Source organism: Onychostoma macrolepis, chromosome 03, assembly GCF_012432095.1.
Source record: "Onychostoma macrolepis isolate SWU-2019 chromosome 03, ASM1243209v1, whole genome shotgun sequence".
Taxonomy (NCBI): domain Eukaryota; kingdom Metazoa; phylum Chordata; class Actinopteri; order Cypriniformes; family Cyprinidae; genus Onychostoma; species Onychostoma macrolepis.
This window is the reverse complement of record NC_081157.1, coordinates 18,651,349-18,668,619: the sequence shown is the minus strand read 5'-3', so window position 1 is coordinate 18,668,619 and position 17,271 is coordinate 18,651,349. Positions and strand designations below refer to the sequence as shown.

Here is a 17,271-nt window from a genome sequence, read left to right as displayed (position 1 = left end):
TTTTGTAGTTGGCAAATTACAGAATAGTGCTAAATAGATGGCGGTTTAGAAAAAGTGTCATCTAGGGGTGACCAAAACACTGGGTTTAGGGTTACGGTAGTGCTACAGGAAACACTGGAACTAACAAACAAACAACTAATTATCAGATCTGACAAAATAACGTGTAGACACAAGTTTTCCTGACTGTCACCATTGGCGACTAGCTTTTAAATTATGGTCGCATATATTTGTTTTTCTTGTCGCATTTGCAACCATTTTAGTTGCAGTCTGGAGGTTTGATTATAACATGCAATGTTTATGACCTACAATACTGGAAAGACAGATATTACACAGATAAAGACTGGCTTTATCTCTCACAGAGACGTCCTGACGTCCCTGTTATCAGGGCTTCATCAGGGGTTTTGAGAACAGGCCTACGTGAGTCTCTGCATTCCAGTGTGGAGAGCTTTAAGTGTGTGAAAGGTCTGCCATCTCTCCTAAACAACAATCACTGTGAGCTGGGCCAGTTGTTCACCTTTATCTCTGTTCACAGGCATCGTTTTGCCCATTTTGCTTCAATAATCATCTCATGGGAACTGCTGAAGTTAGCGTGTAGCAAAATTACAGGGTTCTTTTTAACATATTTGTACATTTTTAATCTTTGTGTTTAATATTTTTCCCTTTCTTTCTTGGGTGCATATGAGAGGAATCTTCATTTTGAAATAAAAGCCATTTTTGCCAAGTAGGTTAGATGTTAAAAAGTTCAATACAGTAAAGATATGGTTATAAATATTGTTTTTCACAGTTTTTCACTAAATAAACATAACAAATAATTATATTTAATTATTTATCTACATTTTAAAGCATATAAAATGGAGTGCAGAGACATTCATGAGTGATGAGACAAACAAGCTGTTTTACAGAATCAGATCAAACTTCCCCAAGTTGACACAGGGAACATCCATAGAACAATCCAAGCCCTCGATAAAGTACCACAGCACATGTACTAACCACTAGGAGCAAAAGCGTTTTTTGAATGACCTCACCAGGAGATCTTCTCACCCTCTGCTTGGAGACCTGGAAGTGTTTTACTGGGGAGGACCGAACGAACACAATAGTCTAAGTGATCCTACTTTTTGGAACAATGGTCTAGGGAAGGAAGTGCAATAAGGGGCCTATCCTAAGTCCTTGAAAGCCTGGCTGCTCTCGATGGGGTCTGTGTCAACAGACCCCCCACCTAATCTCTCCAAGGGTCACACTTGCTTTTGCACCCTCCGTCCCCACTCGAACAATCCCTCCATCTGTGTGGAGTCCCAACCCCCCTCGCCTCTGGTTTGGGATGGCACAAACCGGAAAAGTGGCTCACAAAGGGAAGTGCATTCTTCCATGCAGAAAACAACGTGTAAACAAAGAAGACCACCAAAGACATGGTAGGTGGGTGAGATGGGTTTGTCTTTGCCTGCTGGAGCAGAAGTGCGCTGCGCCACCCTGTCTCTCGCTGTGGACACTGTGCGCTTTACAAATCCATGTGAAGAGCCAGAGAGATGAGCAAAACGATGAAGATGGTTTGGAATTTGGTGTCATTACGTAACCTGAGACTGGTTAAAAGAAAGAGTTGGATAGGGATGGTGCGTTTGCTCTGATCAGAGTCTAAGATTTCAGTCTCTAGATGTGGAAAAGAGCCCAGATGTTCAATGAAGTGCTGGAGGAAGTCTTGATGACAGGACATGGATGTTACCTAAAGCACAGTCTAGGACTCTTTAGAGAAAGCCTAATTCCTGCTTCCTATGATCTCATGCTTCCTATGACATAATCCAGCAAGTGCTAAGTACACAGCCAAAATGTGTGCAAATGTGCACCCAAACCCCACATTTATGTTCTTGTTGAGCATTTCAATTAACATATGTTGGAACATGGCTGCAGGAATTTGCCTACTGTAGCTAAAATTGTTCAGTTCACATACTTTTACCCAAGTAGTGTACTTGGTTTTTGAGATTTAGGGCATTTCCTTGCTCCAGTGTATTAGCAGAGCAGGTCTCTGAAAGAGCCTAGTTTTGTGAGCGAGACTCTCAGTTTCCCAGCTCTGATATGGTACAAAATCCAGAGTGGGAGCTGTCGCCAGCTTCATTTACACAGCCGATAAGAGGACCAGGAGAAGTGTGTTTCTCTTTCTCCAAATGTAATCTCCCCGCACTGCAGGCGTTCCATTGTCAGGTCAAGAGGACTGGAATGGAACTGTGAACTTCCTGGAATCTGCCACCTCTGGCTTTCTGCAAAAAATCGTCAGTTCTCAAACATTTGAGACGGCCACAGATGCTAAGCAGTCCACCCCTGCCTTCCTTCTGTTTAATCAAGAACTTTCTTGAGTAGTCATTACCGAAGAGGAAGGTTGTCAGTCATTAAGCCCATTGTTTCAGTGGTCATGACTGCTCAGGGTGGTTTGGTGCGCAGGAAGGAGCTGATGTATAGAAATCAAACATCAAACATTCAGCTCAAGGATCAAAGCCACACTTGATGACAGTCTGTAGGATACAGTTGCTGTGAATGCAAGCACAGCTTCTTGAATAGGGAAATATAGGATTCTCCAAAATGGTTTTCCAAATCCATTCGGTCTATCCATTGCACTTGCGTTTTCTGGAAGAAAAAACACAGTTATAGATTTACCAATAGGACAGGGGTTTACAGGACCAATGTCCTGCAGAGTTCATTTCCAACATTTCCAAACACTCCCACCTCAAAGTTCCTAGAGGTTCAGGTGTGTTTAACTGGGGCTAGAGTGGCCCTCCAGGAGCAGCACTGGCTCTTGAAAGGTGAGATGGCCTTTCCTACAGCTGCCATAATGTTTTGATGAGATTTCGGCCATACATTAAACTACAAGAAGTTGTCAGCCCCCCATAGGGCCATTGCGTTATGGGTGTCCCAAGTTTGAATCCCGACTCGTGGACCTTTTTCCAATCCCGCCCCCTCTCTCTCTCCCACTTTGCTTTGTTATTCACTATTCTACTAAAAGAAAAGGCAAAAATGCCAAAAAATAAATCTTAAAAAAACTACAAGGTCAACTTTGTTTCATATAGCAACTTTGACAAAAAAGTGATTGTTTTGTAAGGTGTGCAAGCTATACCTCAGTTTCCAAAAATATTGCCATGCATAGATGCCAATTTTATCATAAATAGTGGTTTATTACAATGACTTCCAGTAAGACAACACATGTAGTCAAACCAATACCACTTTTTTCAAGTAATGGACCAAAATTAGACATAAAACAGACGCTTGGGTTACCAACTTATATCTTTAACCGCTATGTTACCTGCGCAACTCATCAGTCACAAGGTTCTCATTTATAATCCTGTCTGCATGTTTCAGATTATATACAGCTCAGTCTAGAATTTAAGTGTCCTATAGGGAGTCCGTAGCAGTTTTGGTTCGACTACCTTGCAACAAAGCTTTTTGGAAGTGTCATATTTTAATATGGCAGTGCTTATGGCTCATTTCAGATGGAGCACAATCTGTGTGACTCCACCACCAGGGGTAGGGTAAAATCATGAGCCTTGCTTTTCCTTTGGGTGTGTATGTTTACAGCTTGGCTCCAACTCATTGTCAGTTATAGTAGTGAAAGGCGTTGGCTGCTCTTTTGTAGTTGAACATATAATTGTGTACTTTTGATATAAGCAGTGGTTGCCTAAATTTAGTGTTTTCTTTCTTTCTTTTTTTTAAAAGACTCTCAAGTTTACAAGCTTCACTCCACAGAAACGAGCAGAAACCTGAAGTCGGCTTTACAGTTCAACGAAATCCTTGATTATGTAGAGTTGAACAAAAACAGCCAAATGCATTCTTGTGGTGGAAAACCCGTTCTGCTTTATGCCAGCCAGTTTTAGTATAAAAAAATAAGTAGTTATTTTCAGTCTTACCAGTGTGGTAACCAAAGAGGAGGTGCTTTTTCTTGCTCATAAACTGCATTAAAAATAACTTGAATAAACGTTTTGCACATGAACGTCAAAGAGGGTGTATTTTTTTTTAGTACGCCCAGTGTAATCAGGTTCACAAACAAATGACTTGTTTTAGTAGGTTTTTTTTTAATGAAATGGTCAAAAAACTCAGAAATTTGTCACAATCTTAACCAAAATCGTTTATTTCCCAAGGTTTTCCGTCTTTAAGGAAGAGCCCTTGCTTTACTTCAAAGCTTCTCATTACGTATGGCAGGTAACTAGGGTCTATTGAGACCATGTCAATTAACTTCTCCTGTGGATTGAGGTTATAGAGCTTCACTTCAAAGGTTTTTTTTGTGTTTTGGTCACACATTGCTGTGACAGCTTCATAATAAGGAAAGGCGATGGATCGTCACTGTGACTCCACATCGTGGGTGTATCCAGTGTCTGCGTTTTAGGTCCCATTCTACCCCAATGCCCCCACTGTCTTGAACTCTGACCTCGCCGAACTGGGAATACAAACACTGATTCACCTTTAGGCAGACACTGTGGGTTTCTCTGGCGTTCCTGTGGTCTGGTTAAATTGTTTTGTCATTACTGGGAAAGATTCTGGAAATACAAAATGGTAGCTGGTCTAAAACAGAACATGTAGATTGAATAATGAAACATAATATTATCATGTAGCATTGAATAGAATTTAGGCCACAAGTAAGATGGGCGATGTAGCATATTTTTGTATCTTCTGACAGTATTCATCTCAATGCTTATGTATTTATTGTGAAATTGCAAATTGCTTCAGAATATTATTATAACAAATCCCCCATGGTAGAATCCAAAATTTTGATGCGAAACTTGAGGGGAATAAATGTTTTTACATGTTTTTTGAATAAATAATTTGTCAAAAATTGCACAAATATATTTTACAAAAGCATTTACATGTACTGTGAAACATGCCACACTGAGATGTCTTCCTTTTAACAGATGAAGCTAACAGTTTATTGTATCTGGGTTTTGAAGTATTGGCTAATGGTCTTGAGACACTGTCCATGTTTTGCAGTGGCAGAATTGTCTCCCTTGAGGGCCACAATTGCTGAAGATCAAAGACCCATAGATCACTATTGAATGGTCTATTATTTTCCATCCTCCTGCCAGTTTAACACCCCCTGAGCTGGCTAGTAGTGAGGTCAGGAAGGGGTCAGAGGTCAATGAAGTGCCCTTTGTTGTTCACAGGAAGAGTCAGTGCTATTTAGTCCTGTATCTCCTAGTAAGCTAACAGGAATCTCCAGAGGTCCTCAGACCTTCTCATCAGTCTGGATCCCAGACTCCCTCTGGGGCTCTCATGGGAAAGACCAATGTAAACTGCCTAGCAGCGACTCAAAACTTTAACCTGAAAGTTAAATTGAGCAGTTCGTCATTTCTGCCCTGCTGGTGGCATTTTCCATAGCAACCACCCAACACTACCTAGCAAGGGCTACATACACTTCAGACCCCTCTTACAGGTCGTTGTGCAATTTAAGTGAATATGCCAGTGGGACCTGATGGTTCATACATGCTGATGAGAGTTTATTCGAGAGCACTGTAACCTCACAGGGTTATATAGACACATTCCACAGCGTCCAGTGAATGAACAAACAACCCTCTCATTTGCTTCATGTGACACATCAGCCATGAGCCTTTAGTACAACAGAGAAGCTGGAGAAGGGAATTCATACTGAATCGGTTGAGGTTGACAGCCATGCTGCTGTGATGTAAATGGTGATAGTTGAAATATCAGCCAGGCCAATTAATGAAAGGTCTTTATTACAGTGCATTGGCGCTCTTGTTTCTAGACATCAGTTTGCCATTAGATCTAAACCACTATGGCTTTATATACTTGATATATATATATATATATATAAGCCCTAGCATCTTGATTGTCTTCATGTGAAGCTGACGCTTGTGTTCTGTGTTCTTTCTCTTGTGTCATAGAGTTACTGGGCTCCACAAAGAGGCTTAACATCAACTATCAGGATCCAGATGGGTGAGTCATTGTTGTGTTGTGGGTGAATCTCATAAGAAATCAGGTCAATAACATAATAACATAATAATCTAGTCAAAACACAGACATTGTGAAGTGTCCAAGCCAGTCAACACTTTCCCGTAAGGTCACAAGAACTGAGAAGTCATCTAACTAGAAAAGCTGCCAGAGAACTACAGGTTTCTTGCTTAATGACACATCAGTGTACCGGTAGTATTGCTAGTATATCATAGTTTAATGACCATTGGGGTCAAAAGACAATGCCAACACGGCAGATAGTATGTCTTGGAGTGTATTCATAACACACCTGCTCACCAATGGATGAGACATTCCTTATAAAATAATCTGAAAATACATAATTTTGCATGCAAAGAAATGTTCAATGAGTTCTTAATGATTAATGGTCCAAAAAATAACAAAATATAATTCGCATGCCTATTAATACATTGGCTGTTTATTAGTGCTTATTCTGCATGAGCATATTCTACATCCCTAATCCTACCCAACACCTAAACTTAACAACTACCTTACTAACTATTAATAAGCAGAAAATTAAGAGTTTATTGAGAAAAAAGTTGTAGTTAATGGTTTGGTAATAGCAAGAATTGGACCTTAAAATAAAGTGTGACCATAATTTCTAATACCTTTATTTTGTAAAGGTTTCCACAAAATATAAACTACAAAAGAACAGCATTTACTTGAAACATTGAAACATTATAACATTGTCTTTACGGTCACTTTTGATCAAATTAATGTATCCTTGCTTCATAAAAGTATTCATTTCTTTTAAAATAATAAATAAATAAATAGTGACTCCAAAATTTTGAAAGGGAGTACAAATGAGCTGCTCATGTTCTCTCCACTGACAGCATCACATCCTCGTCCTGTCACTTGAGATTGTCAGTATGACCATGTGCAAGCTTGTTGACTTCCTGTGTGATTTATCATCCCGCTTTGATTCGTTTTGAAATTTACAGGAAAGCTTTTGCAAGTTGTTGAATCACAGAGACATCCGAGTCAGCACACCGTCTTATGCTAAATTGCTGTAAATGTCCTCTCCACACACCTCTAACTTCTTAGTCAAACCTCTGAATTGCACCCCTCTGTAAACCTTTCATAATAAGGTTTCGTGTCTATGATCAATTTTTCCCTTGGCTTTATTATATTGAATTGTGTGGCCATTCTGTATCTTTCTGAACACTCTCTGTTAAGTTGTGTACGTTCATGTAAGCTTTCTAAAATTTTAATGTGCAAATTTCCCCAGATGCCCTGAAATAACTCATCAGTCTTTGCTGAAATGATCATGCTTGGCCAACTTCATGTACACACTAAGTGCGCTACAAGCTATTAGCCTTAAAAGCAGTGTTTATAAGACTGAATCCTTTGAGCCAGATGCGTTACCTGTGTCTCGTCTTAAACTGACCACTATCGGTTGTTCACATAGTCCATTAAAACATGCTATGTCAACAGTGTCTTTGAGATAAGATGGGCCTCTCACAGGGCTGTAAAATGGTACATTGACCTCATATATTAAAGTTGAGACTATGGTGACATTTAGGTGCTTGTTTTTGGGTCGCCCCCCACCTCTCTGTCATAAAGAAGAGAAAGGGGGGTGGGCTAGTCGAGGGGTCAGAGATGGCCATTCGTGGATAAGGACCGTAACGAATTAGATAGGAGTGTTTACAAAGCACCGAACAGCTATTATTGAGGCCGGATGGGAAAGGCAAGAGGAAAACAGGGAATGATGGATGAAGATTTATGGGAGTTGTTGAGTGCTGATTTGTGCTTTCATATACGGCTGGTGTGAACAAATCTGCCACTATATGGCATTAAAGCACTATAAATAGATAACAAAAAATATTCAAGATAAACTCTTATTAGATTAGACTAGACTCTTATTAGACTCTTATTAGGGTTAGATTGGCTGACGTCTCAGGTCTTTAAAGCGGTGCACTCTTAGTTTGAACAAGATGCATCAGTCACGTTGTTTTATTTTGTTTTGTTAAGTTGCCATGGTATCTACTGACCGGGTTTTGTTATATAACATTTCTAGTTAATGGAAATTTACTGACAGAAGAGGAAAACAGGAAAAGGGGCAAAAGGATGTAGGCTAGTCACTCAGAGTGTATGTAACACAATCATGCAGAGACCTGTAGCACTTATTAATGGGAATGAAGTACATAGACTCACCCGTGTGTAGGCAGAGGCTTCAGGCTGTCTGCAATCTGAATCTTATGAAATATGCAACATATTTGGGTCATACAGTACTCTCCAAAATCAAAAGAAAAAATATTTTATATAAATAATGTTATACATAAAAATGTATTTATACAAGGATATCTCATTACAATTAAGAACCTTTCTCAAACAATTTTCAAGACTGTATTGTAAAATAAATACATTTTTAAATACAATTTTAAAAATTTGTTAGTATTTTTATTAAATAATATTTTTATTTATGCTGATTAAACACATGTTGCAATTGCAGTATTTTTCTATGTAGTCAAATTTGCAGTAATTAGAATCTAAATAGAAAATAACAGAATTACATAAAAAGGAAAAAGTAAACCATCTGTAGAGGCATTATCGCAATGAGATTTTTTTTGGTCGAAATAAAAATGTTACTATATATATATGGAAAGTTACTTTTGAAAGTAATGCATTACAACATTGCGGTACACCATGAAAAGTAACTAATTGCATTACTTAGTTACTTTTTATGGAAAGTAATGCATTACGTTACTTTCACATTACTTTTTTGTCACTTGGGCTGGCCTTGCTGGATTTATTTTTTAAAAACCCAAAAGTTATATTTTTGGCCACTGTATATGCCCTTTCACACCATAAGTGAAATTATTAAGCGTCAGGCTGAAGGAAGTGCCTCGAGCACCTTACTCCCAATTTCTGTCAACAGAGTGATAGGAGAGGTGTCAGTGAATAAATATGAAAACAAAGCAACTTGCATTACTTATTTGAAAAAGTAACTCATATATTTTGTTGTAAATTTAAAGGTAATGCATTACTTTGAAAAAAGTAATCTCAAGTGATTACTTTTTTCAGTAATCCGATCTGAATACACTGTGTGCGATGTTCTCAGGACATATGTCAGTAAAAACAAAATTTTCTGTCCTGTCTGCCATTATACTGTGCTTGTAACATGTACTTTTCAATTGCACACACAAATGCGCCGGCGTGCTGTATATCATTTCATATTAAAGTGCACAATAGAAAAAACCTAACGCAGCTGCTGTGATGTCTGTCTGTTAATAAAAAAACAAAAGAAAAAAAGAGGAAATCAATAACTTTTGTAGCTTTAAGGATTCACCTATATTTAATTTAGAATTTCTGTATGTTTCCTACTTGCTGAAGGGCACAGGTAGCTAAATATGACATTTATTATAATGAGTCTTTATGTTGTTTGGACATTAATTTGAATATTACATGTGAATTTATTGCAATATAAAAGTATATTTAAAACTTTAATGTTACGTTCTAAAATTATAATAAAAAATAAATAAAAATAAAATATAAATATATATATATATATATATATATATATAATTTATTATTTTTTGAACATGTTTTCGTCAGATACACCCATCTAAAGGACACGAGAGTTGCAACACTGTTAGGAAAGCCTTGTTTCTGCATGCCACTTAATGCTGACCTCAGCATGCATCATAAGCTTGTACTTTTGATTGTGAAAGTTTTTAATGCTTTTGCATGCCCAGGTCTGTTAGTAAAGGAGAAAAAATTAAATGTGGGGTTTGGGGGGTTCAGAAAATAATAGTGGTGTAGCGTCAAAGGTTTTGCTTGTCTGTGAGACAAATTAGTATTTGAGCCGCCTTTGACTTTCTGGGGAACTGTTGGGATTTGTATGGGGGGCGTTTCCATGGCGAACGTCCTGGAATGTGTGTGAATGAATGGCAAGGCCGGTGTGAGAGGGACTCTTTGGAGCCCTGTCCATTGTCCACTCAGGGCAGCGCTGCCAGGACACATCAAATCCGTTCTGACATCTCAAGAAATGAAGGCGAAAGTGGACAGGGCTTGTAACACAAGACCCTCGCTGAGTTCTGGGAACTTTTCCGAATTGTGTGTTTGTGGGTAAATCAACAACTGCTCAATATCGCTGCGGGCAGCCACTGGACTGTCTGACCCACTCTTGATATTTCCTGGGGTGCAAAACTGTGTTTTTGTCTGGTATGATGGCCTAATGTAGCCAACTCGTGTAGCTGATGAAGAACATGATAATATTCCAATTAATTGAACAAGTTTCATTGTATGTGTGAACATTTCTAAGTATTAAGTGCAGTAATTAAGGCTTAATGACATTTAATTATTGCTGAATATGTTTACAGTGTTTAGAAACAGCCCCAGGGTGTACCTGTACTAACATATTCCCTAAAATGTTTATTGTTGGCAAGGCTCAACAATAAGGATGTCCCAAGGCCAGATGACGGTACTTACACTTGTCCTGTCGGGCCAGTGCTGCTTGTCACAAAATATTATGTTTGTTCGTTATGACATTTAGTTTTCTGTCACGCGTCCCAAATTATTGCTAATCGTTTTGATTTAGGCTAAATGCCATTTAATTTAATTTAGCTTTAATTACATTTCAGTTCAAAGCCCTGAGCCACGTTTGAGGAATGGGCTGAAATGTAAATGATTATTTACTGAAAATCTTTTGCATGGAGAGCATTTCCCCGAGCTCTCCATGGCACATTTAAGAGAGAAGTTTGAAACGTTCCCCATTTATAAAATTTTTCATATGAGCTTGAGCTTAAGAGAGGATGCTACAATGCATCCTTTGTGTATGCCGCTTGATTATGATAATCATAATCACGATTATTTAACATGATTAGAAGTGACCAAAATCGAATATGAGAATTTTTTTTTAATGAAAGAGATATACAGTAAATATATTTTACTGGAAATAAGTCCTCACTGTGAGAATTAAACACGATATATTACTAGCTACTAAAGCTATTCAGTCAAGAGCAGTGATTGTTTTTTTTCTCTTTCTTTTGTTTTTTGATTTACATTAAAGACACAGACAGCAGAAGGTTTATTAGGCTGCTGTCACTTTAAGACCTATGTAATATACGGACACACATCCAATTTTATGTGAATACTCTCTAAACCACACTTTTTTGTGTTTGTATATAAAGGATAGAAAACTAAAATCATTTAATTGCACAGCCCTAGAATAGCCCTAATCATCAATGTCATTTGCTTCTGGATATGATGGTGGTGGTGTGACCAGTACTCTGGTAAAGTGGGGTTCACTTCAGATCCAGTTTAGGGATAAGGAGACCCTGTCATTACAACAACCTGTTTCTCTTCACAGCTCGCAGTTTCTTTTAGTTTTTTCCTAGAAAGCTGATGGAAGCATGTGTAGAAGTGTTGAAGAGAATAGTACAGTTCACATGAGAGAGATCTCTTGTACAACACAGGTTTCTTTCAGCATCTACATTCCCTCGCAGGGCTCTCTGGTCCGGCCATCAGCAGGTCAGGTAGAGCTACAAAGAAAGACAACACAGAGCAGCGATTGTGCCACCTACCCAAGAGCGCCCCACACCTCAAAATCAGACCCACACGGAATATGCAGACTTTTCATGCACTCTTATTGAGATGATATCTGTTTACTGTAGAGTGGATATAAAAGTGCGTTATCAACTAAATCCTTGTTATCCAATGACCCTCATTATGGGGGTTTCAATTCTGCGGAAAATTGAGTTGTGTGGGCACGGGTCCTGTGCGGGCTTGCTCATAACACAGATAGGGAATGAACTGACTCTCTTCCCCTCCTCAAACACAAATGTCCCAGTTGTGAGGCTGACATTGCCGCCCTAGATTCTGGAGAGTTAAAAAAGTGATGTTATGCTTATTGCTTTGTGCCATGGAGCCTCTGGCAGTCTCCATTTCTTGCCTTAACCTGCCCTCTTGTTGTAGTGCCATGGAATGTTCTCCGACTCTGGAGATTTTTGTGAAGTAATTGAGTATAATTGATTCTACTTTAATATGATCTTTTTACTGGCAAACGACTAAGACCAGTGGAATTTATTTCTGGAACTTTAATGCAAATTCCTAATATAGAACTCTGTACAGAGATGGTCTCTTTGGAGCAAGGACCTTCTTCTGGTTTTTAGTCCTGAGATTTAGCCACTATGCCACACCACCCCCTTTCATCCTCCACTTAAACCTTAGAATGAATTATTCATTTTCAGACCTTCACAGCTGTCATGCCATTTCTCATGAGTGTCGAGAACATCCACTGTGAAGACACTTATGCGTCAAGCTGATTTACATCAGAGCGTTTCTGCTAAGCATGGCAAACTTTGTGCCCTGTGTGATTCAACACAATGTGTTGACACCAGCTTGTGATTCTGAGGTTTGGAAGACCTTGCAAAGTTCCAGCTCTTCAAAAGCTCAGTCGGCAAAGTGTTTGCCCTCTGCTGGAGTCTCAGTGTGTTCATGAAAATAATCAACTTGAGCCGTCATATTTATCCAGTTTGATATATTTCCGCTCTACTTGTCTATGTTGTCCCATTTCACATCTAATAGACACAGCAGTCAGTTCTGAGAAGCCAGTCTGAGGCCATGGGTTCAGGAAATGAACAGCTCCTTTGGCTTAAAGTAAAAAGCCTCTGACTCTCTGCTTTTCGTTTGAAAAAATGCTGAGCCAAAATACCTGCATTGCAAAACAAACCGCATAAGATGTTCCTCGGTGATTCTTGATAAGATGAGTTAAAGTCCACAAATAGGCAAAGCTTCCAGACTGACGCTGCAGACATCTAGAAATTTAAGATTTGATTCTTGCCCGAGACTTCCAAAAACTTGTGAGCTGCCAATGTAGGCAGCTATTTGAGGCATCGTAGCTACTCAGAACAAAATGTCTTTTCTCAAAGACTGGCAGCATGACTTCTTTGCCTTTTAAGATGCCGCCTTTTGGCCGATTTCTAAAGCAACATTGCATATAATCTTCGCCAAGAAGGCAAACCCAGAATGCTCTGAAAGGAACATCCATCCCCAATGGCAAACAAAACCAAGCTCTGCAGTAAGTTGAGACTTCCAAAGTGTTCCAAAATTGTCCTTTACAAGGTTCTGGTAGAATGCTGAAAGCCTGGCTGAAACTATCAAACAAGTTCCTCCGACTGGATGGAATCATAGCCTGAAGCTGAAAATCTGAGACTGTGGCTATCATACACTATACAATTTTCTATTCTAGGGGGGGGTTGGGGGAATCCAGAAATTTTGGAAACTCTTAGATTTTATTTATTTAGGAAAGTTTCCATAAATTTACCAGAAATGTTCTACCCCTTTGCAACCATAAATGTAGGCAACTGATAGCAAGGCTTTGCAGTAAAGTGTACCTCTCATACATAAGAGCAAAGAGTTGTTTTCTTAGTTTTACGTGATGCTTTCATGCACCCTGATGAAATGGTCATTGCTTAAGTAATGGCTGCCAAGCTGTGACTTGACATTTAAAGATACTAAGGGGGAAATGTAGGCTACTCAGTCGCTGGTGCATGGTTTATTCCAAAAGCACCACAGTGCAACTTGGCTCATTCTTTATTGGGCCACTTGAGCCTCAAGTAACAGCTTCCCCTTCTAAAGTTATATGTTTGCACTAATGGCTGACAGTGAGGACTTTACTAAGACAAGATTCTGGAAGGAGATTTACATTTGGGACATCTGAAGCATTTGAGGGGGGTGTTTGAAGACAGGCCTGTTACTCACCTGCGAGAGGTCTTGCTTTGATTTTGGCATGTCCTAACAAAATACATCCACCCCAGACAAGTAGCATTTTCATTTGTCATACTTCTGTAAACATCAGATCATTCAAGGGTGTCTGTGCCCAGAGGACACTGTTTTTTGTTGCCTGAGCTTGTACTGAAATGAATATATCCCCCTTATCACCCTCTGTTTCTTTTTTTTATTTTTATTCGCCTCATGAAGCCTTGTAAATTTCAGACTTTAGTCTCTTAATTGTGCCACAGCTTGAGCAATACAAGGCACTTTTACAAGACATTGGTTTGTTGGCAATCTCACATGTGCTGGAGTTTTTATTTTTCCATTCTCTTTATGACCACACATGGTCTCAAGTGGGGAATAATGAAAGTATAACAGTGCTCTGGTATCAAAATAAACTGTTAAGTTATTGAGTGGCTTCTTTATTATTTGGCTGTAGTCTGCATCTTTTCCAAAAGTATTGTTCTTTAGATGTCAAAAGCTCTTTCCACGATTCTCTCCATCTCTTTAAAATTTCTGTTTTTGTTCCCCACTCAGGTTTTCAGCGTTGCATCATGCTGCTCTCACGGGCACTACAGAGTTGCTCTCTCTGCTGTTGGAAGCTCAGGCTGTTGTGGACATCAAGGATAGCAATGGTTAGAACTGCCTCCTCATTACCTTCAGCTCTACATTGAGTAAAACTATCAACTGGTTGTGATTTACTTGCATATTAATCTAAGATCTCATAACTGCAGCCTGGTAGAAGACCTAAGCCTTTTGTTCTGTTGACCTTTACACAGCAAGGCCATTCAGAGCTCAATTAAAGGGATAGTTCACCCAAAAATTTTAATTCTTTCATTTCTTTCTTGTGCTGAACACAAAAGATGATATTTTGAAGAATGTTGGTAACCGAACAGTTGTCAGTAGCCACTGGCTGCCCTATAATTTTTTTCATACTATAGAGGTCTGTCAGTACGTTTACATGGACAACAATATTTCGATTTTAACACGATTAAGACAATACTCTGATTAAGAATCTACAATGTACACAGAGATTTTTGATTAAGTAAACAAGACTTGGAGTGTCAAGACATGTGGAGTATTCCTGTTTTAGTCGCAAAACTGAAGTGCAGTATAGACATGTACACACTTTAATCACACTATTACCGTCATGTAGGACTTTTCGCCGCATTTTTCGACAGGATACTCACACGGCATTGGTCAACAGTTTGACGGCAAACAAATGAGCTTCAACAACGCCGTCGTCTGTTTGCACATATAGCATGACAAATAATTAACTGCACTTGAAGCTTTCGTAAAATTAAAAATTAAACACCCAAAACTGTATATGGCATCATAACGAAAATGAACTATATGTTTATACGTGAAATTCTGGAGGGGACATCAGATGGCGTCGTATAGGTATGTAATGACGCATGCCATTAATCGATCTATGTACTGTAACATGTAAAACGGGAACATGAAAGAAATATTCTAAAAGCAACTCATGTAAACACCTTAATCATAATATTGTTTTATTTAGAATAAGGTAAATAATTAGACTGCTGATGTCCGTGTAAACATAGTCAGTGGCTACTATCAACTGTTTTGTTATGTTCAATTGTTCGACAGCTGAAAGTAATTCACACAGGTTTTAAGGGTAAGTAAATGATGACAGAATTTACATTTTTGGGTGAACTATCCCTTTAAGTGCATTAAATTCCTAAATTCCTTAATTTACATGCATTGGAATTGAGGTAGCAAACAGGACACAGAATAAAATATATTTAAAATACCCAACGTATAGAGTATTTCTTCAAATATTAGATGACATTAATTTGCATTCTAACTCATGTATTGAAATGGAGCCAATTCTTACATTTTGTCCAGTCTTGTACAGAGCTTGCATAACTGTGTGTCAGAGATTTAATTCAGTATGATTTGCTCTGCAGGTATGCGGCCGCTGCATTACGCAGCATGGCAGGGTAAAGCTGACTCAGTGCTCATGCTGCTGAGATCAGGGGCCGCCGTTAACAATGCGTCTCATGACGGGCAGATTCCACTGCACCTGGCTGCTCAGTATGGACACTATGAAGTGGTGCGTACCCATTATACCAATAGTTCCCAAGCATTTTCCCCCCAACACTGCACATTTTGCATGTCTCTTTAATTAAATACACCTGATTCAACTAAAGCTCATTGTAGAGACTCCAAGAGCTGAAATGGGTGTGTCAGACAAAGCAGTGTGCAAAATATGAACCACTGCATTGGACCACACCCAGATGCTTCCAAACAGATTGCTGTGAGCAAACAGAGCAGAGCAGTTTACCACTATGGCTTAAATGGGTTGGCCTGACTATGTTTTTCTACTGAAAAATGTTCCGTATTTGCTCTGTTTATAAATCTGGTTCCAAAATCCCACCGGGAAAACTGGCCAGTCCATCCCTGTTTGAGAAACAGTGTTGTTGGATACAGCACCTGTGAATCAACTGACATCACCTCACTGAAATGCAAAGAAATATGATATCTGCATTGCGACATCAACAAGTGACCCCAGATGGGTTTTTGTGTGTATTAGTGATGGATCAGAGATAATCTGCCTGATTTTATTATTATTTTCTGTCTCATGTCACATGTGAACAAACAAGTTGTTACAAAAAAACCATCATTCTTCAATTCTTTCCGTCTCTGTTTATCAGTCGGAGATGTTGTTGCAGCACCAGTCGAACCCGTGCATTCTAAATAAGGCTAAGAAGACTCCTCTGGATCTGGCCTGTGAGTTCGGCCGAGTGAAGGTCAGTGAGCTCATCTCTATAGAGACTTCAGTGTTTCAGTACTATTGTGTTTGTGCTCATTCTTCATGCGAGATGTCATTCGTTACATCACTGTCACTATGGTTACAGTGATCTCATAAATTACATCTGATGTGTGGGTGAATCTCACAAAATCTGACAAGAACATGTCTTGGTCATATTTCACCTCAAAGTCCAAAGAAAAATAAGAAAAGAACTTGCTTATAAAAATTAGTTTGGGACATTAGAAAAATCACGTGATTATTCTGATGATTAAATTGGTAACAAATAAAAAAAAATGTAGAAGTCAATTATAGTATCTTGCATTTAATATCATTGAACATCTGTTACTGGATGATGAGAGTGGACTGTCTGTGAGCATTTACATTATACTTCCATCTTGAATTGTGTCAATGGTATTAAATTTCCTTACTGTGGGATTGATTTTGGTAACACTTTATTTTGATAGTCCACTTTAGACATTCTACTAACAGTAAGTAACTTTGCAACTACATGTCAACTAGCAGTCATTAGAGTATTAGTAGACTGTCTGCTTAATATCTTCTAACACTTTATTTTGATGGGTCCACAACATACAACATACTGACTATGAGAAACTTTGCAAGTATATGTCAACTTATTCTACTAACCCTAAACCTACCCTACTGAGAGTTAGTAGACATGTAGTTGCAAATTAATGAGAATTAGTTGATATGTAGTTGACATGTAGTTACTTATAGTTCGTAGAATGTCTAAAGTGGACTATCGAAATAAAGTGTAACCTTGATTTTTTTTTAAAGTAATTAATTTTACAAAATTTACTATA

The 17,271-nt window shown here is 38.6% G+C and overlaps 1 protein-coding gene across 6 annotated transcripts in view; it reads left to right on the top strand.

Annotated features, from left to right (window-relative positions):
• The window catches only part of LOC131536815 (caskin-2), a 55,595-nt gene that overhangs the window by 19,396 nt on the left and 18,928 nt on the right, over window positions 1-17,271 (top strand). For all 6 annotated transcript variants that reach the window (XM_058769953.1, XM_058769950.1, XM_058769949.1 and 3 more), the window contains 4 exons: window positions 5,874-5,925; window positions 14,212-14,309; window positions 15,606-15,751; window positions 16,353-16,448. In XM_058769953.1, the coding sequence (XP_058625936.1) occupies window positions 5,874-5,925; window positions 14,212-14,309; window positions 15,606-15,751; window positions 16,353-16,448 (392 nt within the window). The remainder of the gene's footprint in view (window positions 1-5,873; window positions 5,926-14,211; window positions 14,310-15,605; window positions 15,752-16,352; window positions 16,449-17,271) is intronic.